The sequence below is a fragment of the Manacus vitellinus genome, unplaced genomic scaffold, assembly GCF_001715985.3.
Source record: "Manacus vitellinus isolate BGI_N305 unplaced genomic scaffold, ASM171598v3 scaffold_30_pilon, whole genome shotgun sequence".
NCBI lineage: Eukaryota > Metazoa > Chordata > Aves > Passeriformes > Pipridae > Manacus > Manacus vitellinus.
The window spans coordinates 5,021,453-5,045,541 of NW_021940291.1; the positions used below are offsets into that span (position 1 = coordinate 5,021,453).

The 24,089-nt window shown below is 44.3% G+C and overlaps 1 protein-coding gene across 8 annotated transcripts in view; it reads left to right on the top strand.

The window, feature by feature from the left end:
- The first annotated feature begins 2,598 nt into the window (after positions 1 to 2,598).
- Positions 2,599 to 24,089, top strand: part of TUB (TUB bipartite transcription factor) — a 157,538-nt gene continuing 136,047 nt past the window's right edge. For 7 of the 8 annotated variants that reach the window (XM_029961072.1, XM_029961075.1, XM_029961073.1 and 4 more), the window contains exon 1: positions 2,599 to 2,783. In XM_029961072.1, coding sequence (XP_029816932.1) covers positions 2,728 to 2,783 — 56 coding nt within the window. In that variant the 5' untranslated portion in view covers positions 2,599 to 2,727. The remainder of the gene's footprint in view (positions 2,784 to 24,089) is intronic. The other variant, XM_008929526.3, reaches the window with a different exon arrangement.

Sequence of the window (24,089 nt, forward strand, 5' to 3'; positions counted from 1 at the left end):
AGCCAACCTGTGCTCCTTGCTTTTATTGATGTGCCTTTAAGTGTTTGCTTCTGACAGAGGCTTCTCTGGGATACAGGGGCTCACCAGGGTGATTTTCAGCTGCTCTCGTGTGAAAAATGTTGGCCTAAGTAATCCAACAAGCAAGTAAATGGTGAGGTTTCACTTTGCCCATTTACAATTGTCTCGATGGTAAGCAGAGCAGGTAGGTGGAGGAGATGGACTGTAACTCCCTCCTTTTCAGATGGTCCATTTCATTCAAGTCACTCAATGTGGATTATAAATGAGATAAATGGGAATGTGCTACCTGTACATAACAGCATCTGTTACAGAGGTTGGGATGACAGACTTGCAGGGTATATACAAGGAGCAAGGCTTGAGTCTGGGCATCTTAATTGCCATTCCAAGGAAACCTGCTTGATGTTTTCCCTATTTGAAAGTGTTGACAAATATCACCCATATTCAGGAAAGGTTTGATTTGAGTTAAAAGTGATACATGAAAAAAGCTATTAGGCTGGTTCTGCCTATCCTGATGGGAAGGCATGAAGGGTTTGGCCTATTCACCCTCTGAAAATGAAGACTGGAAGTTAAAAGATTGATGACAGGTATTCATTTACTTGAACTGAAGGAACTGTATATTTCATGTACAAGTGGATAACAGATGTCTGTGTATACCTTCGAGCTAGGAAAGGGAAATCTGTCTCTTGGCAGGGTGGAGCTCAAGGAGCTGTTCACTACCAGCCTCTGGAGCTTCAGCCTCAAACCACTCATCAGATACTGTTGTTTGTGAGATGAGAGATTGAGCCTCATTGACACAAGTCCCTTCCAGTCCATAGTTATGTAAGCTTGGGATTTTTAGTAATTACTCCTGAGAGATTTTACATGTAGGAGCTGGGAGTGCATACTGCTTAGACCAGGGCTGGCCACCTGGGTGACCAAGCAGTGAGGAAAGGGTCCAGGAGGTGCCAATGCAGGCCAAAGACTGGCTGGGAAAGGTTTGAGAGCAGTATGTAGACACATGGGGTATTGTAGACATCCTGGGTCACCCCAGGGGTGACTGTGCTGACCTGACACTGCTTCTGGTAGTGTCTCTCTTGGTCAGGGCATGGTCAGGTCCTCTGGGCAGCCCCCTGTGCTTGTGGTGTTATGGGAGATTGAGAAGGGATAGCTCCTTAAATCAGGAGGGAAGTGTCAGGCAGGGCACGGTGCCCTGAGCAGTGCTGTGCACCACAAGGTCTTGGCAGTTCTGAACCAGCATCTGGAGAAACAAACCTGTGTCTATCTACACCTGACTCTGCAGACATCCTTGTCCTGGGACTGTCTTCAGAGCACCATCAGTAAGCCTTGCTCTTTGGTAGGATTTGTGAAGGATGCCCCGTGCAGAGGGTCATGATCCTGACACTGCACAGCCATGCAAACTTCACAATCTCGTGACACAGGGAAGCTGAGAGCAAGAAAATATTTTAAGAAGAGATGCAAGAAACCACTGCACAGTTTGAAGGCAGAGCTGTAATAAAGCCTCTTGAAAAGGCAAAGGTGCTGGACAAGCTCTGTTTAACTTTTCTTTTCATGACAGGAAAACCACAAGTTAATTTAAAGAAAGTTTTTTGTTGTTTTTGTTTTGTTGTTTTGGTAAAGTGTTTCAGTTTTAACTACTCTTGCACAGTCCCCTCATATTGTGGTTATCAGAACTAATCAGAAAATCTTCAATGAGCAGGAAAGATTTGATTCCCAGCAGTGGGCAGGTGTGGGCACCTGGGAGCATTGCATCCCCTGTGCTTCCTGCAGCTGGCAGGTGAAATGAGAGACCCACAGGCCCTGGCACTGAACACTGCTGGTTACCACCAGGGACACTTCAGGGCAGGAGCCATGAAGTGCTTTCGTTTGGCTTTTAGTCCTGCACCCAAGGCCAGGGTCACGTTGAGGCTGGAGGGCTGTGACATTGCTGCTGCAGCTCTGGGACGAACTGGGGCCATGGGCTGTTGAAAAACGGTGACTGAAATGGGGTGTGCAAAGCGTTTTTTCTGAACTCTGAGTGGCCCCTGGAGAAGCCTGTACACCCACCTGCCAGGCACGGGCTGCAGAGAGTGCTGCGGGAGGATGAGCGGCAAGGCCATGCCCCGGGAGGGGAGATGATCCCGTGGAGCTGCCTGAGCGCAGCCGGCTCCCAGCGCTGACCCCGCATGCGGGGATGTGATCGGTGCCTGCCTGGAGATCATGTTGGCGAGACCCAAGGACCGGTGGTGGGTGGGAGGCGGCTGATGTCAGAGCGCTGGACCCGTATCTGTGGCAACCAGAATAAATAAATAAATAAGGCGTGTGTGCTGGAGCAGGAGGCGCACAAGCTGCTGCACTCCTCAGCACAGGCTCGCTGAATATCTCTTAAGCAGCTTAGCACCCTTGCTCCAGTTTATTACCTGAGCGTCTTCGTGTCTGCCGGGCGGCTGAGAGCATCCTGCCGCCGGGTCCCCTCGGCAGGGACCCCAGGAGCCTCCCCCTCTCTTCATCCCTCCCTCCCTCCCTGCGCTGACAGTGGTTTGCTCCGAGCATCCAGAGCTGGATGCGAAGCCGCTGCTCCGCGATGAATTTCGGTCCTGCCGCGGAAGGCCGGAGGCGTCTGCTCGCATCCCCACGGCGGGCCCGTCTGCAGAAAGGTGTTTGAATTCCAAGCCCAGCAGCCGGTGCCTGCGGGAGACGAGCAATGCTGGGAGTGCTGTAGCTGAGCCGGAGATGGATAGTGTCAGCAGCAACAGGAACATGTCTTACAGTAGATGGAGTTACAACAGGTATCGTCTGTCTTGTTTTGGTTTGTTGTTTTCTTTTTTTTTTCCGCTTCCTGATATTGTAAAACCATCACGTTGTTTATATAAACTGAGGCGGAGAGCCCTCTTCAGGGAAGCAAAGCCCTTTACTAATGCTTTAACAGTCTGAAATACACTTGAGACACGCTGGGTTCCCAGGAACTCGAGCAGCGGCGTTTGCTGTTGTTTGGCAGGTGTTTGTCTGGAAATCAGGGTGGTAGTTTCACCCTGTGTGGCTGCACTGGGGGTGCTCCCAGCCCTGAATGCACAGGTTTCCTGGTCTCTCTCCTCTGAGCAGGGCACTGAGACGCAACGATCACCTCAGCAGTCACCCAGACTTCTGAAAGGTGGTCTGTAGGAACTGCTGCTCGAAGCCAGTGCCTACAGGTTTTCTACCTTATAAGCTGAACCTTGGGGAATGGAGACAGCAGGGAGCCAGGATGTGGCTGAAGAGTGATATTTTCAAGCCAACACTGTGTACAATCTGTGTACCACAGAGCTGACAGGTCTGAATTCAGTGTCTCAGTGAGACAGTTGCAATATTCCCACCGTGTTTCATATCAGCATCTGTGTTTTTTCTCTTACGGGAAACAGAAATTTATTGTAGCATTAGTTTTGTTTTTATGTGATTCATGGCTGTGACTGACAGGTTCTTCGAGCCTGGATTAAAAAAAAAAGGTACAAACTTCATATTCTTTTTTTTTTTTTTACTTTTTGTCTGTGTAAATGTTACATCTGAAAGGGAACCAGATGCTAAGCATGAGCAGTGTTAAGATCTCACTGAATCACTCCCACAGGCCACCATGATATCCTGAAGAAATGCCCATGGAAGTGTTTTTTAGTGCTTGAACAGGTATTTGGTGTTGCTCATGCTCCCTGGGTGCGTGGGTGTATATTGTTTATATGTGCATCTAGAGAGTATCACTCATTTTCGGTGCAGTCCTACTGCCTCAGCAGAAAATTTACAGATTCATACAGTGGTGGCAATGGAACAGTGTCCTTAAAAAAAAAAAGTGTATATGTTTATGTATATGTAAAACTGAGTTATACAACAAGCTGTGCTTTTATGCATATATTGTCCCACAAAGAGATTGTTTTCCATCTGATGCCAGCAGTGAGATCCTGTAGTATTCAGTCTGTCCCATGCAACTCAAGTTTGCAGCAGTTTTGGTATCTCAAACCTACAGTGAACAATCCAGAAATTTCACACAAACTCCTCTTGGATGTCTTCTCCTAGTGCTACTGCACTGTGATTTGACCTTATGTATTGCTTGCAATCTATTTTTCCAGTTTTCAGTCTTCATGACTGTTTATCAGCCTTGTACCCAGGAACATGTTACACTCATGTGTCCACCCTGCTAGGCTTTTGTATTTCATCTGGGGGGAGAAATGCAACATTTCAGTGCCCAGGCTGGTTTTTTGGGAGGATCTAACTCTCTTGTACCCCAAACCCTGGTGGCTGATGTTTGCCTTTGGAACATGTCCCCTGCCCCAGCTTTGGTCTCACTGAGCAGCGGCAGAGGTTTGGAGGAACTTTCTGCCAGGAAGAGAAGGAAATAAGAGGTTCTTGTTTTGAGCATCTTGGAGCACCTATGGTGCATGCCAAAGCCTCTGGCTGGGCACAGGCTGCCTTTCTGTCCTGCAGGCTCACACCAAGCCACCATAGGCTGAGACCTTACCATGACTCCATATGTGCTTGGGCTGGAACATGAAGTTACTGCAAGATTTCATGAAAGCTGAGCTCCAGTTTTGTGTGTTGTAGGAGTTTTGTTAGTAAAGCTAAATAACATTATTTGCCCATTCCTCAAGGGACACCTGTAAGCCTTTGGGCAAGAAACACTGTTGCTTGTAAAGCAATGTTAATGATTCTCACCTCATTCACAAGAGTCCTGTGAAATAACTGATAGTTCTGGGGTCATTGCTCCTCACCAGTGGCCACAGAAGTTGGGACAGCACTGTGTGAAAGCTGACAAATGAAGCTGGTGAATGTTGTCTCGATTTTTTTAAGAAGGGCAAGAAGGAGGACCCTGGAAACTACAGGCCTGTCAGTCTCACTTCAGTGCCTGGAAAAGTTATGGAAAAGATTATTCTGGGAGGTATTGAAAAACACCTGAAAGACAATCAGTCTTTGGTCACAGCCAGCACAGATTCATGAGAGGAAAGTCCTGCTTATCAAACCTGATTTCCTTTTATGACAAGGTAAATCACCTGGTTGATCAGGGGAAGCCAGTTGATGTAATCTTTTGGAATTTCAGTAAAGCTTTTGATACTGTCTCTGACAGTATCCTGGACAAAATGTCCAGCCCACAGCTGGATAAACACATCGTGTGGTGGGTGAGCAATTGGCTCACGGGTCAAGCACAGAGGGTGAGAGTGAATGGGGTGACATCAGACTGGTGACCTGTCACTAGTGGGGTTCCACAAGGCCCCTTCTTAGGCCCTTCATAAATGACTTGGGTGCAGAACTGGAAGAGATGCTACAAATTAGAGGACTGGATAATCACTAACCATATGAAGTTCAGCAAGGGGAAGTACTGGATTCTGCAGCTGGGGAGGCATAAACCTGGATGTACAGACAGACTGGGGAATGAGAGGCTGGAGAGCAATGCCATGGAAAGGGACCTGGGAGTCCTGGTCAATGGCAAGTTGAATATGAGTTAGCAGTACCCTGGCAGCCAGGAAGGCCAACCCTGTCCTGGGGGACATCAGGCAAAGCATCTCCAGCTGATCGAGGGAGGGGATTGTCCTGCTCTGCTCTGCACTGGGGTGGCCTCACCTGGAATATTGTGGCAGTTTTGGGTACCACAATATAAGAAAGATATTAAGCTGTTAGTGAGCTTCCTCAAGGCCTCAAGGGGAAGCCGTATGAGGAGCGGCTGAGGGCACTTGGTCTGTTCAGCTGGAGGAGACTGAGGGGAGACCTCACTGCAGTTACAACTTCCTCGTGAGGGAAAGAGGAGGAGCAGGCACTGATCTCTTCTCCATGGTGACCAGTGACAGGACCAAGGGAATGGCCTGAAGTTGTGTCAGGAGAGGCTTAGATTGGATATTAGAGTTTCTTCCCCCAGAGGGTGTTTGGGCACTGGAACAGGATCCCCAGGAAGTGGTCACAGCACCAAGTCTGACAGAGTTCAGTAAGTGTTTGGACAATACTCTCAGGCACATGGTGTGTCTCTTGGGGATGGTTTTGTGCAGGATCGGGAGGTGGACTTGATGACCCCTGTTAGTCCCTTCCAGCTCAGCATATTCTGTGATTCCATGGTTCTCTGGATGCACACCCAGGTACTCTTTGTGTTGGCCTCTATGAATCAGCCTTGCAGGTATAGAGGGACAAGGCCAATGGAGCAGGTGCTGCCTCCCATAAATACATTTCTATCTATACTTAAAAGCAAAAATGCTCATCATCTATCTGATGAAGGGAACTAAACAAAGGTTTTGGCCTTTGGACTCTGGAACACACGTGGATTTTTCCCTGTGGAAATGTGGGGAGTTGCTATGGCCCATCTAAATGGCCAAGCACATGTCTTGCAGATGAAAGCACTTGTATGCAGTATGCAGAGGTTTATCTAGTGGGGTTTATCTGACATTTGTTTTGTATCACAGCATTTGGCCCTGTGATTGTGATCTTTCCTTAGACTTGCTGACCAGGATATCCACAGATCATTCCTGCAGATAGTTTGTTAAACAAAGAGCAAGTCCAATCACTGACTGCAAAACTGGAGGTGAGGGAGCCCTGGGTAATGAGGCTATTCAACACAGTTCACCTCAGCTACTCTCCTGACCAAAGGAAAACTCCTCTTCCCCCCCAGCCATTATCTCCTCCCAGCCTAGACCTGTATGTGTGAAAAGGAAACAGGTACAATATGAAAAGGTTCTTAATGAGCACATGTGGCATTTGCAGGCCAGGCTTGTTGGCCTTCCTAAAAGGGCAGTCTTAACTTGTGCACATCTTTGCCTTCCTCCCATTTCAGTGCTGTGACAATTTCCTTGTCACTCTGAATGTTGCCAGGCAAAGTGGAGGATAAGCACTAATTTAAACAAAAGCTGGGGGTATTTAGGGCTTCTGGGTTCAGTGGGTAACTTCTACAGTGAAATAATGCTGCTCTTTCACCTTCTGCCCTTGTTGATAAGCTGTTTTCTGGACAGTTACTAGTCATTTATATTCAGTTCCTGTTTGGTTTCTTTCTCTCCTGAGCATCCTCAATGCTTGAGCATCATCATGCTCCCTGCTCATCATACTTCTGGTCCCTGGGTGTTCATAAATCCTTGTCTTCCAGAGCAGAGCCAAATCGACTCTTTTTCATGCTCTCAGTGTTTAGTACTGGTGCAGGTTTTGGCAGCTGGGCTATGTTGCCCATCAGCACTTTTGCTGCCTCCCATCAGCTTTGTACAAGAGTCATGCAGGGCTTCACTCTTGGGGATGCTGCACATGGAGTAGCAGAGTATTTCCCTATCAATCTCTTCAGGAAGCATTCATCTATCCCAGTTCACTGATTTCAGATGTCATCCATGTGGGCTTGAGAGCCTCCATGTAGTACTCTCTTTGGGTTTGGTATACTCCTGTGGGAGTTCATGGTCTGTATACATAGAATTGTTCTTCGAAGGGGCTCTACTCTGTGCTGGAGCAGTTGCTGGTGGTACCCAGCACTGAGCAGGTAGGACATGAATGCTGTGTGAAGCTGAGTTCCCCCAGGCAACTCGTAGCTGAGCAGTTACTGAAAACATCTGGTGTCAGGAGTGGAGTGAGAAGCAGAAGAAGGGGTATTCAAAAGCCTCCTTGTGCTGGTGCTCTCTGGAAATGGAGGTGGCAAGTGGAGGTTTTACCCATCACACCTGGGTGGAAATGAAAGCTCAGAGAGAAGAGCTGTTAATATGATGGGAAAGTGAAAATGGAGAATAGGTTTTGACTGCTCTAAGACTGAAGAGCTATTCCCATGAGCTGAGCCACCTGAGTCCTTTGTAGCATACACAGCAGCTGGAGACCAGATTGACAATTAACCCTCCACACCACCACCCAAATTTGACCACTGAGGTCAAAATGGTGTTTATGAAGGCTCATGGTGTCAGATGGAGCTCTGATACCATGGATATAGTTGAATTCGATCTCTGGGAAGGCACAATTTAGGAAAGTGTGGAGAATTCAGTCAATCCATGGGCACAGAAGACCAATTTGAAATCAAATATATGGTCAAATACTGCAGACTGGGAATCTGCAGTCTACATGTAGAAAAGCTGTGCAAGGAAGCAGTGATTCTGCCTGATTTTGCAAGGTCTTTCCATGGGTCAGTGGACTATGCACAGCTCTTATGAGGAGGGTCACAACTGAATAGCTAGTCCAGAAGGATTTCTTCAGGAGCAACAGGAAACTTTACAGCAGAAGGAATGGGTAACCTGCACATTATACCTATACATGAACAAAGATGGTAGTGTTGCTTTTTTTTTCACAAAACAACCCACCAAACTAACAAGTCACAACAAAAAAACAGCAGTGGAATCCATAAAAGCAGTTTTGTCTCTCCTTTCTCACATTTCTTCCTGAGATCAATACATTCATAGTTTTTCTCCCTTATCCTCTTTGCTTTGTCTCCATACTTATTTTTTTTATTTCTTTCCTGGAGGGCTTTAGTGCAGCCATCCTAGATTCACTGATTACTGCATTGTGATTGATACAGGTTTTATCCATTAGCATTTGCAAGTATATTTTTGGAAACCTACTCTCAGGATCTTTCAACTGTTGGAGACAGCTCGAAACTTTTTTCTATTGATCTGTATCTTTGGTCTGTTCTGGATATCAGTGTTGTTTGTGACTTCCTTTTGAAGCTGCTATTTTTCCTTTTTCTTTTTTTTATCCTGTGTTGAAAAGCTCTGAGGGAGTATTTGGGTCATGGTGTTGGAGGGTTCCGATCTTAGATCTTTGTTTTTGAAGATTTTTAAACTCTTCTGCCTTGATTTTTCTGGGACATGCTGTCATCAATGAGTAAATAAGAATTGGCCTCCAAACTTCATCCAAAAAAACTGTCTTAGGGAAACTTACTTCTCTTCTTTGAATTAGCATCTGTAGAATCCTGAAGAATGTACAGGTCTAACCTTCCTAGGCTTGCTGCAGGGAGTGCACTTTGGCTACAGCAAAGAACAGATCCTCTCTCCAGTTGCAGCAAAGCCACACTTTTCTCCTGTGCCATCTTGTGTCTTCAGGTGTTTCCTCCTGGAATAGGTACCTTTATAGCTGTAGTCATTGGACAAAGCCCCTGGGGGGACAAGGAGTGGAATTTGTTCAGTGGGACAAAAGGCGGGGTAGAATCAGCCAGCCCTCAAGTGAAGCCAGAATAAAACATTCATGTAACAGATACATAAGTCCTTATAAGTTTATAAATGTCGTGCATTTTGTTTGCTGGAAATAGGTTCTCTATTTTTCTTTCACAACAAAGTATCTTAATTTCAATTACAAAGGAGAACCTAGAGCATGGGAATGATGTTTCCTTGCTCAAGTCAAAACACTAGGAAGGATCTGCAGGTGTGTTCATGTGCATCCTCCCATGCTCAGGATGAACATTTCGTGTTGGTTTGTAGCACATCCTTGGAGTGTATGAATTCTCCAGAGACTGCATGGTGGCTTGTGACAGCCTGACAGAGAGGTGTGGGAGAAGAAACTTCGGCTCCCACTTCACCGAAGAAGAAATTTTAAAGCTTCTTAAATAAAAGTAACCTGAGAAAATATTTTAAACCTACTTGGATCATGTACAGCATTACATGCCTAATGAATGCAAGAATTTCTTCCCTGAAATGATTGCAAGCACTGGAACAGGCTACCCAGGGAAGTGGCTGTCTTCATCCCTGGAAGTATTTAAAAGAAGTGTATATGTGGCACTTAGGGACATGGTTTAGTGGTGGACTTGGCATTGCTGGGCTCATGGTTGGACTTGATGAGGTCATTTTCAACACAAATGATTCTATGGTTGGTGTTTGAAGCAGCAAATATCATGGCCAGCAGCTCAGTAATGAGAGTGAAGGGTAATTAAAGGAAAGTCAGTACTACAGCTGGTCATCATTTAATCCACAATATATAACCAATTAGTTAAGAATTTACAGTAAGAAAGAGAGAATTACTTAAGAGACTTAAATCAGCTTACAATAAAAACAGACACAAAATATACACATCTTTTGTCAGTACAGTTGTAGACCTCTATAAAAGTTCCAAAACCTCTGTAAAGCTTTATGCTTAAAATCTGCATTCAGATTGTCTCTTGAACTATAAAGGCAACTCAAGCATTTCTTCAGGATAGATGGGGCAATAAGAAAAGAGTGTAACTGGCCATGAAGAGAATGGCATGTGATATGCCACAAGAAATTCTGCTCTGCCATCCCTTATTAGCACTTTTCCCCTGTTCTGTGGTCTTATCTCATGCCCTGTGTGAATCCCTTTTGTTACCATGTCTAAAAGACACACTAAGTGCCTCGCCTGCAGTGCTGGGGCACACAATTGTCAGTCTCTGCTGTGCCTGAATATGTGCACAATGCAAGGAAAGATGGAACGTTGCAGCTCTGAGCTACTAGATACTGTTTGTGCTCTCGCTGCAGCTTTCAGCGTTAGATTGCATCTTAAAGAAAAACCAGCCATGTCGCTCATGATCTGCATTGTAATAGAAAAGAAAACCTCTTCTTTCTCCGGTATATGATTAGTGTAAATGTCACTTCTAATAGAAGTCTGAGGATTAATGTTCGTGGCTGAACACCAGCAGAGAGGGTTTTCCGCTTCAGAAATGAACCAGGAGAGAAGAGCCATCCTGGCTGTTGACACAGTGGCTTGTGGCAGGTGCTGCATATGCAGCCAGCAAGTGCCAGTGCACGTGGCTGTGGCAGGTTGATGGGGTCTGGGGAAGCTTGTTCATCACTGATTTTAGGGGATGTTTCTGCAAGAAGAGAAAAAAAATAATATTCGGTTCATTCTGTTCTCTGCAAAGGCCAAAGCTGATCTTATTTTTTGCTGTGCAAAAGCAGGTAGGGTGGGTTGGTTCATGTCAAATGTCATATAACTGGGCTAAAACCACTGCCTCATCCAGTCGTGTTCACCAGGTTAACAAGCATCTCTTTGTATCAGTATATCCACAACCATCACTTTCTAGAAGAGGCTGAAACAGGGGTGGCAGCTCTTTGCAGCACCCCAAAAGTCCATTGCTTTTGGCTTTGTGCTCTGGGCTAGTGGCAAGCACAACCCTTCCAGCAGGCATGGGGTACTGCCCCTTTCAGAGACATCCCAGGAAGTGGAGCCTGCAAGGAGAAGGGCTCACTGCTCTCATGGGAAAAGGTCCCTAGTGCCCTGGATATCCATAAGTGCCACACACCAGCAAATAAAAATAAACCTGTTGAGTTTTGTTTATTCCTCTGTCTGAAAAATTAGTATCTCATGAGCCTTGCAGATGACTGGGCTGAGTTCTGCTGGCAGTCACCTCTATTTGTAGAAGAGACAGATGTTGGATATATCTGAAATGCTTGAATGCTGAGGTCAGAACAGGGGAAGATTCCAAGAGCTGTTAAGAAAACAAAGATGCTCCCAGAGGAGTGCAGGTCTTCCAAGTGTAACCTGTCAACAAATCAGCTCAAAATCAATTTTAAAAGTATTTTTTTCAGTTGCAATTTGTCTCTAGAAGTCCACTACATAAATGATCATCCAGGTAAGTCAGCTTGCTTGAAAAAATAAGATTATTTCTTTGTTTTTGTAAGCTTCCTGAGTTGCATGTTTGGTTATTTTTATTCTACTGGGGCTGTGATGTGTTTTGGTCGTGTAGCTGACAAACTGTCACACTCTGTCAAACATACAATTGCTTGTTGGTCGGGTAAATGTGTCAGTTCAAATTCATCCACCAATTTGTGGGTCCTTAGGGAGACAGGATGTGTAGCAATAATCTTCTAGTCATACTTAGATGCTGCTAAACTAGAGACAGTGCTCTTCTGCTTCAGAAACAGTCCAGTTTGTTTTGAAATTTCACCATTTCATGCACCACCAGCACCCTCCTCCTTCATGCTGTGCATTTTTGCTGCCTGTCAACACAAGCAGCTGTTTTGAAGGATGGAACATTTCCTCATAGCCCCTACAGGCTCTGATGACATTGATATTAATGTTAAACTATTGATTTGTTCTTGGGTAATTGTGTGCAAGCTTACCTAGGTTCACTCTTGTCTTTGCAGAGTTTGCAGGCAATCCTTTAAAACATAATTCTTGAAGTTTAACTTTTTCAGCTTTAAAATCCTACTCGAAAATCCTATTCAAACATCTTCTGCTGGGACGCCTGAAGTATCAAAGCCAATTCCTTAATGTGCTTAACGTGGCTTTTCTACGTATGCTCTCACAGGTTGTTTTGCAGAGCTGTAACCTAAAATCCTACCAAAACTCAAGAAAATTTGCCTGGTTGGTGAAAGGTGCTCCCAGAGAGCTGGGCCAGCTCTGCTTTCTGAGGAAGGCTTTGTAAGGAAGCAGCCTGGAGGGACTCAGCAGGGGATATCAATCTGATAGCCAGTCCACAAGAGGCTGGCTCCACACTGACTGTTTGGCCTGTCTGCAGGATGTTCAGATTTCTAAAATAAAACCACAATTTTACTTTTCTCCTCTCTTGAATTTTGTTCTTTTTTAGTGCAATACTGTTGAAGTGTGACTGCATGGGCTTTCCCAACTGAAGTTTGGAAACTTCCATTTGTATTTCTTTATGTATTAGGTGGAACAAAAGAAGGACTCTGCTTTTTAGTATAATTTGGCTAGTTTTAGGAAGAATAATGAAACTTAGGCTTTGTAACAGGGTCTAGTAGTTTTGAACCAGTTTTCAGAATTAAGTTATCATCTGGATCATGAAACAGTACACTCAGACCTGAAAAGACTTTTTGGTAGGAAGGTGCAAATAAATTAAGAAGAAAATGAAGAGAGGGGCCAGTATGGAAGCTGGGAGCTGTTCATTATTAAATATCCTGGAGCAAGTGTCTTCATTTTTATGCACATGTGAAGCGATGTTGGGAACCAAGAATGATGTGTGTGGTCAGTGCGTTTGGTTGGTTTTAATTAGGTGGGTCTAAGTAAATCTCAGAAGAGCCAACTTGCACAGTGCAGATTTCTGGTGAAAACAAGAAAAAGCCTTTTAAGTAATGAATAGTTTGTAGCCTTGTCTTACTAGCAACAAGTGAATAATAAATATTGAGAGGGAGCTGGAAAACAGTGGGACTGGAGCTAGGCTCCAGCGTATGGAGTGAACAGAAGCTTAGAGGGTTTGGCAGTAGCTTTCCTTGCATGACATACTGTGCTTCAGCAGATCTAAAATCCAGACACTGATAGATAAGTGTTATCTTCTCTGGGAAGCTTGATTTTGCCTGGGATGCTGAAGGCTGTTGTGGTTTCCTTCCCACGTATTCTTTGGTGTGCACAGACACTCTGCAACATTTTTCCACCTCAAATTTCACTCCTTTCGCCTTCAGCATGGGCCATACAAACTCTTTTTTCCTCTCTGTCATGCTTTATTTTATTTCTCACCTTCCTAGAAATCCCCTGAATGTATTTAATTAGTGAGGATTTTGAAATTCAGTTTGGGCTGCTCACGCAGGAAGCACAAGAGCCAGTCTGGGCTATGAACCCAGGCTGAGGCCAAAGCCCACTTAAGTCCCTCCTTACAACCCTTCTGTTCTTTTGCTAATCACAGTAAGAGGATTAACTTGAGGAGTATGGGATGTTGAATACTACAGTCAAAGATGTTCATATCAGGCTCTGGGCTATTTTCATTCATCCTTTTGCAAATGAAAAATGATTCCCGAAGCGATGGGTGTACTGAGATCCAAGGCAATTTACTCGTGCTTGGAATGCAGGTGTATATATTGCAGGAAAAGGAACTTTGAATAAAAAACAAGAACTAGCCTTAAATGAGAGCTGAGATTTAATGTTCCAGACTTGTTTAAAGCCAGTGCTTTTGCTCCTAATATCCGCTTGTATTTGGAAGGAGTTGTATCACACAGATGTTATTTGCTTTCTGTTAGGAAAAATAATGGGCAACTATACAATATTATACTGCTTTTGTCAATGACTGCTTTATACCTTATGTGAGGGTGCACTACTCCCATCAGCTTCTGGTGTAGCTGGGCTGCTCTTTGCAAAAGAGCTGAGGCTAAATCACCGCTATTTATTTATTTTTTTTTAAACTCATAGAGTTGTGCTTCAGTCTGACTACAGGGATTATTAAATACATCAGCTCAGATATGGTATCATTAAGTGCAAACACACTGCTTTTTGCTCATGAGGCTGGGAAGGAAGGTGGTGATATTTTCCTGATATTTACTGTCTCCCCTGGGCATCAGCTCTTGGCTGCCAGTAAGGCAACAGGCGGTGCTGCCTGCAGCCACTCTTGTGCCCCCGAGGAAACAAAGCCAAGATTTGTCCAACAGGCATCCTCCCAGGCAGGCATCCCAAATGTGCCTGGGAGGGCAACTGGAGCTCAAATGTGGTGACCAAACTCTGTTTTGTTCACTGTAATGTCTTCATGTACATTTGATTCATTCATTAGGAAATCTGTGTGGACTAGTAGGTTGTTTTAAAATGTAATTTGTCTTGCTAAACCCTCTTGACAGAGGAAGCCATGCATTTTATCTTTGACTCAGCTTGATTTTTCTGACACTGACAATTATCTTTCTGGTAAAAATCTCTCTTTGCTTACACCTTGCCCTCACTGAACTGTGGGACCCTCTGCACGCTTTGAAATATGTACCTAAATCCTTTTCCTGTGGTTCTTATGAATCGTGCCAAGAACAACATTGCAAAGAATCTTAGTTTGCAATCTTATCTGTTACCTTCATGGCTGGTTGTTTGGCCCAGACTTTGTCAGAGAGAGCAGCTGCTGGTGTTTTTATGCTCTTATTGTTCCTATGTACTGAGAAGCCTCAGTGCTTGTGCCTCCAGTAGCAGTATAATGCTCCAGCAGTGGCATGGGGGCCTGAGTCTGTTTGCAGATCTGGCTTCTTTGCCAATTATTGCTGTTTTCTACAGCTGTAATGCCTGAGTTTACCTTTTTGATGTTTTCTCAGTCACAGTGTAGCTGTACACAAATTCTGTGTATGGTAAAATAAATAATATACGTCAGCATTGAAAATATCAAGAATCCATTTTTTTTACTAAGTTTCTCTTCACCACTCTTGTGTAGGTAGTTGGCAAGTCAGGGTAGGTGACTTGGATAAGAATAGGCACTGAGAGAGGGAGTAATAAAACAGATTATTTAGCAGAGAACAATACTAAAGCCCTTTAATGAGCCTTTTCTGAAATATCTCAGATTCAATCTTTTAAAATAGTGCAGAAATTATGCAAAAAGTTTTCTATTGTTACTTGGATTCTGTCCACAAGTACTGTCAATTTTGTCCACGCATGAGGTCTAGAAGTTATAACTTATGCACCATTATAACTTAGGCACTGTTAAGTTAATCTGTGTGTAAGTTACAGCAGGTTTATCAGTTATAACTCTTTTTGCGGGTGGGGGGACTACTGAAAACCCCATCCCTGTGCAGTGGACTATTTAAATATGTACTCAGATCCTGCTGGCTGTGGTATGATGAGACTGTTCTTAAATGCTTCTTAGTCTGACTTAAAATTCACCTTCACCTGAATGCTGTGCATGAGGGCAGTCTCACTGCCTGGCTTTGCCAGATGGAGCGAAGAGAGCCCAGGTACCAGGGGAAGATCTTGCTGGAGTGATACTGATTGTTTAAATTTGAGCTCAGCTTTGTTTTAGTTACAGTCTTGTGGGCTGACATTTAACTACAGCCTCGTGCTCTCCATCCAGGCCCCAGATGGGCTTATGAGTATTCCGATCGATGGATTTCAAAAGAAAAATAATCTCATAACGGAAGACACAGAACATTGCTGAGGAAACAAGGAGTGTTATCCAGCATGTTTTAGGGAATTGGATTACTGACGTCAATGAGCCACTCTCTATCTTTTGCTCACCCAGGTGTAGGAGGGATGTTTCTTATTGGATTGTCGGAAGATGTGAAGTTTCTAGAATTAGATGTTTACAGTGAAGTCCCCTCTCTGATGTTCCCTGAGAGCCGCCAGCATGCTCCATGCTATCTCTGACATCTTGTTTGTCCTGTGTCTGTGAACTTTACCTTTTCCTTGATGCTTTTTAGACACCCTCTGGATATCATAGGAGACTTTTAGGGCCGCTAGATGAGCCTTTTTTTAACCAAATCCATATTCTCATCCTTCAGTCTGTAAAGGTGTTAGTGCAGGAAATACCCCTTTAAAAATACAGCAAGCTTAGGAAGACAGTTTGTTTACTCCCATCTCTTTCAAGTCCTCTCCTTTGTATTCCTTTTTGTTTTTCTTCTGCTTTACTGTCTTGTCTTCTCTTTCCAGTTTTACTGCAGTTATACCCCTGGGGATGGACCCAAAAGAGGTTTTATTTTTGTTGCACCTTAGCAGCGGATGAGGCTAGAGAAAATGAAGGTGGATCTTCACAGATGTTCACTTGCCTGAGCTGTCCCACAGAGGATTCAATTTCCTTCTGAATTAAGTCTGTGCTGTCTTACTAGCGTATTATCTGACAGTTGACCAGAGAAATATAAGCTGTTATTTTGAGGTATTAATCATGTTCTGAAACAGAATTACAGTGTGGTGGCTGTGCAATGAGCACAGCTTTGCAGTGCTGAAAACCTTGTGTGTGCAGTGGTAGGTTTGCAGCCAGGCATTTCCGTAGTACAGGGCATTTTCATCATGCCTGACCTTTTTAATTTTTTTTAAATACTTCTTGATTAGTTATTAACAAAAGTAATCGTTTTATTCTTTTAAATAAAAATATTTTCAAATATCAGGTAGGACTCTCTTCTCTAAAAGGGTGAGTCAAGTTAGTTTAATTTCAGAAATAAGCCCTAGTTCATAAGGCTACAGGTGTCATTGTGTTGCAGTTTGTAGAGCCACGCTCCCTCACCGGCCTTGGCCTGGGAGGATGAGGAGGAGGAGGAATGCTGCCTGTGCCTGCAGCCCAGCTCCACAGACAGCAGTAACTGGGACTGCTCAGGGAGTGATAGGGCTTGCTCCAGGCGAGCAGCACAAAGTACCTACCCAGCAGAAGACACTGTATGTCAGAGTGAATGGAAGGGAGGGTTTTCTTGGTACCTCTCCTTGATACCTCTACCAGGACTGGGCACTGCTGGGAATGCCATTGGTATGACTTTTTTAAGTTTAATCTGAAATAATATGATTTCTTTGCAGTGAGTGATGTGGATGGCCTCTTAGGTCTTGGTCCCACTCTTTGCTGCTTTCTTTCCTTGCATGTACTGTTGCCCCATTAGCAGTTTGTTTTTTGCAGAAAGGGGAGGGGACTATGCAAACTGGGGCTCCTTTGCAGTGCTGCTCTCTGGATAATCCCTCTGTTCCCAGGGCACACAGTCTCTGTCAGGGCAGAAGGATTTAGTCTCAGAGTGAAGAAGTATCTTCTGTAAGGTCTGCAGAAGCAGGAGTTGGTCTCCTTTTTTGTCATTGGTGTTTTATCCTGCTCCTTTTAACCATGGCATCTAATCTAGAACACGAGCAGGAAAAGGCACCATCAAATAGTGGCTGCTGTGTGAAGACAAGTAACAGTGCAGATGCTGCCAGCAAACCTGATTACTAAGGACTTGTCTCTAGAAGCTGGAACAGGCTCAACTCATGCCAAATTTCATCTTGTCCTTATGCAGAGCTGCAAACTGCTCTCTGTTCTCAGGTGCTGTCGTTTGCCATGAAATCTGTCTGGATGGGAGTGCTGACTGCATCCTGAGTGCTTCTTTTGAAAGAAATGCAAAGGAAAGTCCTTAGGTTGTGCTGGTGGACATGAGCTGGCAATGTGAGCACACAGCTCAGAAACTCAGCCATGTCCTGGGATATATCAAAAGAGTCATGGCCAGCAGGTCGAGAGAGGGGATTCTGCCCCTTTACTCTGCTCTCATGAGGCCCAGCTGAAGTACTGCATCCATCTCTGGGGTCCCCAGCACATGTAGGACATTGACCTGTTGGATCAAGTCCAGAGAGAGCCTCAAAGTTGATTAGAGTGATGGAGTACCTCTGCTATGAGGAAAGGCTGAGAAGACTGGGGTTTTTTCAGCCTGAAGAAGAGAAGGCTTCGGGGTGATCTAATTGCATCCTTGCAGTATCTGAAGGGAGTCTACAAGAGAGATTGAGAGAGATTATTTACAAAGGTATGTAGTGACAGGACAAGGGGTAACGGCTTCAAACTAAAAAAGGGCAGGTTTAGATTAGCTATTAGGAAGAAATTCCTTACTGTAACAGAAGTGAGATGCTCAAATGGGTTGCCCAGAGGAGCTGTGGATGCCCCATCCCTGGCAATGTTCAAGGTAAGGTTGGTTGGAACTCTGGGTAACCTGGTCTAGTGGAAGGTGTCCTTGGCTGCAGCAATAAATTATCTTTGCCTTCCAACACAAACCACTCTATGATTCCTCATTTAGGAAATGGGGTGGGGAGAGGTACCAATGGCATGTGCCTGCCTTTCTTCTCCCCCAGTCTCAAAATTCCTGTTACCAAAGGGTAGAGGGAATGGGGAACCCTCCTCCCAAACAAGCAACCAAATCCTACTTGTGAGTTCAGCTGTGCTAAGCTTAGATAGGTCCTCTGTTTCAAACCCTGCATTCTTTTTTTCCTCTCTACCTCCCAATATATATCACATTCACCTGCCTTGCTCAGTGTTGCAAGGCATAATTCCTTCCTATTTTTTGGTTAAATCAATTTCAACGCTCTACTTAATTGAATAAATACACCTTATTCCTACTTGCTGACTTAAGACACTCATCAGAAACATTACTTTCATGTGGAAATTAGGTCTCTTCCCCAGAGTTTGCATCATGAAAAATAGCATTGGTGGTGTCAGTGGCCCCATGGATTAGAAGACAGGCAGTTCAGCTCTTTGGGTACGTCATGGCCATGGCTGAAGCTGCTCAACAGTCTTTGAGGCAGAGCTGCCAGGAAATTTAGGAAATATGCCTATAGAAAATGGACTATCCTTTACCCTCCAGCAATTGTGAAGCTTTGGGGAAGCCAGTCTTGGGCAGTTTTCCTACACATTCTTCCCCACTTGGACTTCACGAGCAAGCCCCTGAGTGGCTGTTTGGTTACCAAGAATAAGTGTTACCAAGAAATGTTACTCCAGAGTGCTCAGTCAGTCAGCACTGAGCCCCTGTGACAAAAAATAGAATTTATGTAGATTTCAGAAGGTACTGAGAGGAAGCCTAATCCCCTGAGGCTCTTGTGGGAGGGGGAATAAAAAGGCTTTTTTGTCCAACTATGTCATACTCATGCAGTCATGCCAAAGCGCAGCGGTGCAGCGCTCCTGCTTTTCAGAGGCCTCTACATTAATTGTTTGTCTCCAAGAACAAGACATCTGGAAGACACAGTGATTAATGACAGGGCAGGCTTTCCTCCTTCCCTGCAGGTCAAGCCTTCACAAGCAAGAATGAGGAGGCTGCTAACGTGGGGCTGGGATTTCTTCCCGAGATCTGCCAGATCCAGAAACTTTATTTCTTTTTCTCACTCGGTGCATTTTTTTCCGATAATAGAAACTGTCATCTGTAATTGAGACTATCACATTGAAATGTGGGAATAGTGCAGAAGTGTATGTAATTTAACTAGTTCTGAGCCTGCTCGTGCCCCTTGCTAAAACAGACATTTTTAGTAACTCTGTCCAGTCCTTTCCAGCCAGCTACATGTTTTGCTATAAAAGCAAGGCAAGCCTCCATCACTTAAACCACAAGGCAGAGGAAGGATGGGTTGCCTCCTTCAGCTTGGGCTACACCTGTTGTCCTTAGTGGTCATGGAGATTTGCCATTTTTTTAAGGGTGCCAGACCAGTGACAGTGCCGGTGGCTGATGCTCCACCTTAATGTGGCATAGTGGCCCCAGCACAGACTTTGTGATCTTTAAACATGTTTTTTAAAACGTTGTTGCATGACTTTGGGTTTGTGTCCAGTGAACTGGAGGTGGGATTTGGATAAGCATTTTAATATATGTGTTGCTGTAGGTGCTGTTGCTGCACCTGATTTGGCTGGCTTTGATGTTGGTAAAATGCCATGCATTTCCTATACCATGTACTGAAGAACAGGACTGATAAAATAGCTGAACCAACAATATCTGTGTATTTATTTCCACTCTGGTATTTATGACCCAGCAGTGGTTTTTATAAGGCCCCCACAGGGTGCAGAGTTAACGAAGTACCATTTCCTTGGTTGAGGTTTCAGTGCATTTTAGATTTCTAAGATGTGGTCTTCAAACTCCAGTTCTGCACTGGCTGCATACGAGTTGTTTGTTACTAAGTCAGCAAGAAGAGGTTGAAGATAACTCACATACCTTAATCTTGTAATAATACTTTGTGATTTTTTAAATGCAAAAGGCAGAATTCTTCAGAAGGAGCATGGCTTTGTCTTTAAGGCTTAGTGGCATTTAGAAGTCACAAAATCATTAATATGCTTCTGAAATATTTTTTCAGCTCTTAGTCTCTCATATGTTCAATGTGAAATGGCTCATGTTAATAGCATTTTTTCTTTGTCATAAATATACCTCTCAACTCACCAATAGCTGTTTGCCATATATATACAATAATGCCATCTGTGTTATTTAACAGTAAACTGATGAGATATTACTTTACTTTACTGCCACTAATTAAGGAATCACTTCACCTGGGAGATGTGTTTATTTTTCAGCTGCTTGATTTTTCAGGTGAGTTGAATTTCAACCCAGGTCACTTGAGTTTACTTCTTTTAACCATGGTTGAGTTAACAAGTTTGCAAGTATTGGCCCCTTTTGACGTGACAAATTTTCAGTCCTGTTCTGATTAAGCTGTGATTTAGGTGGAGCATCAGCCTGCTAAACAAATCCAGGTATGTTTTTCAAATTGTAATTGTGGCATATTGTGAGTGAGAAAGTCGATCAATGATCAGAGTTCTTGATATAAAAAGCCCATTTAGGATAAAAAAAAAACCCAAACCATAAGTGAGTAAGAGATCTAGCATTTTAGAAGTGTGGGAAATTGGTAACATATTGGCTGAATGTTAAAAATGTCCCAATATGTTTAGGGAAATACTTAAATTCCTTGGTCTCCTTAAAATACTCCATGCAGCTCTTCATTCCTGCGTCATTTCTGATCCTCTGATCAAGAAAACATAAGCCTGGTACTTGCACACAGTTTAGAAAGGAGAAATATGAAAATAGTCGCAGGTCCTCATGGAGAATTGAAAACATAACAGTTCCTTTGATCTCTGGCACACAGGACAAGTGACGTGGCTGATGCTGTGCTTGGTTGCCTGTGGATGCTGGGGTTGGTAGGTAAGAGATCTTGCTATATACAGCTGGTCCTTGTGCTTCACTGGACAACAAAATAGACAAGAAAATGGTTGTTTAAGAATGCCCCAGTTGCTTGTTTTCTGAGACACTCGAGTTACACGATATTGGGCAGAAATCTGTCTTTGGAGCACAAATCATTGCTTCTGGAGCAGAAGTCACCCATCCCCCAGAGTGTCCCCAAGCGCCAGGGGTACCTGGGGAACACAGGAAGGTGGACAGTCCCACTGACAGAAGCAAATCTGTGGCCACGTTGAGCTGGCCTGAGGCTCAGAGCTGCAGAGGGCTTGCAGGGAAATGCTTTTTGTTATGAAATGTTTATTTGCATTTTGCAGGCATTGTGCAATATTGGCAAAGGCTGGCAGGGGAAGGGAAGCACTGATTGTCCAGCAATGTGGTTGGCATTTTCTGAGCTAGGTTTGACAGATACCTGGGTTTAAATTGTGGTCCAGACCGCTGGAAATTCAGGAAAGTCTGCCTCACAGCAACTGCAAAATGGCTTATGTACAGGCAGGGGACACTGCTTCACTGTCATGCTCAAAATGTCACATCTGCTTCCTGTCCATACTAGCAAGGGAGCATCTCTGAAGTATATCCTTCTGACAGAGTTGGCAAGACCCAGGTAGCCCCAGCAGTGCTGGGCTTTCATACTTGGACACCTACAGAATAAGTTAAGGGTAATGGGTCAATCAGAAATCACACAGTCAGCCACATGTGTGCTTTGCTCCAGTGGCCTCGTGGGCTATCACCCTATTTTAAAGACCAAATGGCTGAGCAGTGACAGCCCTGTTGGTCTTGTAACAGACCTTGGAGCAACTAAAAGTGACTTAAGCAGGACCCTGACACTAAAATAATTATAAAGGTTAAGAAAAATCATGACAAGTGAAGCTAGACTAGAATGTTACAATATTCCCCAATTCCGTAGGAAGATGTTTCACAAAGCAGCCTCTTGATCACATTAAAAACACAGAGACTTTCGCATCAGAAGTTTCAGTGAGTTTGTGCAGTCCCTGGACAAAGGAGAAATATTCAGTCCAGACTCTCCATTATAGCAGAATAGATCCTTATGAAATAACAAAATAGCTGCCTTTAGACTTTTTTTTCTGATACTTTTAAGCAAGGACATGGTGGAATTTAGCAAAATTTGCTAGGAGTTTGTGAGAGAGCAGAATAAACAAAGAGCCTGAGCCCCATCTCCCACACAAATAAACCACATCCTTAAAACAGTGAAAATACACTTTAAAATGCAGAGCCCAGCCTTTAATTCTATGTAAGAAATGAAAAGTGTCATCCATTTAAGTCTTTGCAGTGAACTTGGTGCTGGGGATTAAACATCCGGGGACATCTGGCAGATGGGACACTCCTTTGGAAAAAGGACTATAAGGTTGGATGAAGTCGATATAGAAATAAGGGACCCTAGGATAATCTGAACAGGCACAGACATGTAACTCTGAAACAAGTCTGAATAAAACGCTGAAGCAGAGCCCGCATGTTCCAGCTGAGAGTGGTTTTGGATTTTGGAGAAGGAAAAGTTTTTCTGGTGTATGTTATTTTGGGGAGACAAAACCAAACTCTCAGCTATAATTTTCTACTTCCCTAATCAAATTCTCAGGGAGATGAGGTGCAGCACGCAGAGCACAGGAGAGAGATGCAAGGGCAGGTACTCAGAAGCTCTGTCAGTGTTCTAATTTGTGCCACGTGATTTTGTTATTGGCTGGGAGGCAGTCAAGTAAGGGTGTGGCCTTCCATGTCTGATGGCTGGTTGTTCTGTTCAGCACAGCCCAGGTATGGCCGGAGATGGTTGCCCTGACAATTCCCTGATGCTGAATGAGACTTGTTGTCTAGGCAACTGTCTTCAGCTTCAACTGGAAAACTATGAGTTAAGACCAGAGTCATAACAGTGCAAGATCTCCAAAGGTGCTTTCATCACACTTAAGGCTCTACCAAAGCTTAATCCTTACAGGTATGTGCTGTAAAGACTCAGTCCAAGAGCATGAAGGGGAATATGGCATCAAAAAGAACTGACAGATGATTTACTGCAGTGGAGAGCTGCTGCCTCCCCCACAGTGCAGGGCTGAGGGGGAGGATGTGATGCCTGGGCACGGACTCCAGAGCCCCATGGGAGGATGCAGAAGGTGGAGTGGGAACACAGAGTGCCCTCTCATGCCCTGCAGATGTCTGGCATTTCACTGAATGCTGCAAAATGTCAAACCCTTTCCCTTCTGTTAAAATTTCTGTGCTGGGTAGAGCAACCTTTTATAAAGTCAGCACAGACGGGGAGACTGCTTTCCAACAGCTGTGCCTGACTGATGGCAGCGCTGCCACCTACTCTTGAGGATTATAAAAAAGAGGGGAACAATTTTTTACACAGGCTGACAGTGGTAGGACGGTTTTAAACTAAAAGAAGAAAGATTTAGTTAGGAAGAAGTTCTTTACTCAGAGGGTGCTGAGGCACTGGAACAAATTGCTTAGAGAAGTTGTGGCTGCCCCATCACTGAAAGGTTCAAGGCCACATTGGATGGGACTTTGATTAAACTTGTCTAGTGGGTGGCATCCATGTCCATACCCGGGGCTTGGAACTGGGTGATCTTTAAGGTGCCTTCCAGCCCAAGGCTTTCTGTGATTCTCTGAATGCTAGCATGGTTCTCAAAAAGAAAACAAAGAAAATACTGGCTTTTCAGTGTAGATGCTGGCAGTGCCCTACTTCTGTGCAGTGCTTGATGGCAGGTCCCAGTCCCAGTCTTGGGGCCACCCTGGTGTGAGGGAAGATGACAGAGGCCACAAATAGATTTACGTGTTCTTCTTTGATACACACATATTCAAAAAAGGTTTCAAACAGACTAGCTGCTTTTAATGTAGTGGTGGCAAGATTGCTCATTCAGAGACACATGAAATCAGTTCTGAGCCTCGTTGCACTTGCTTTTGAATGCACAGCTGGGCAGCTGCTAAATA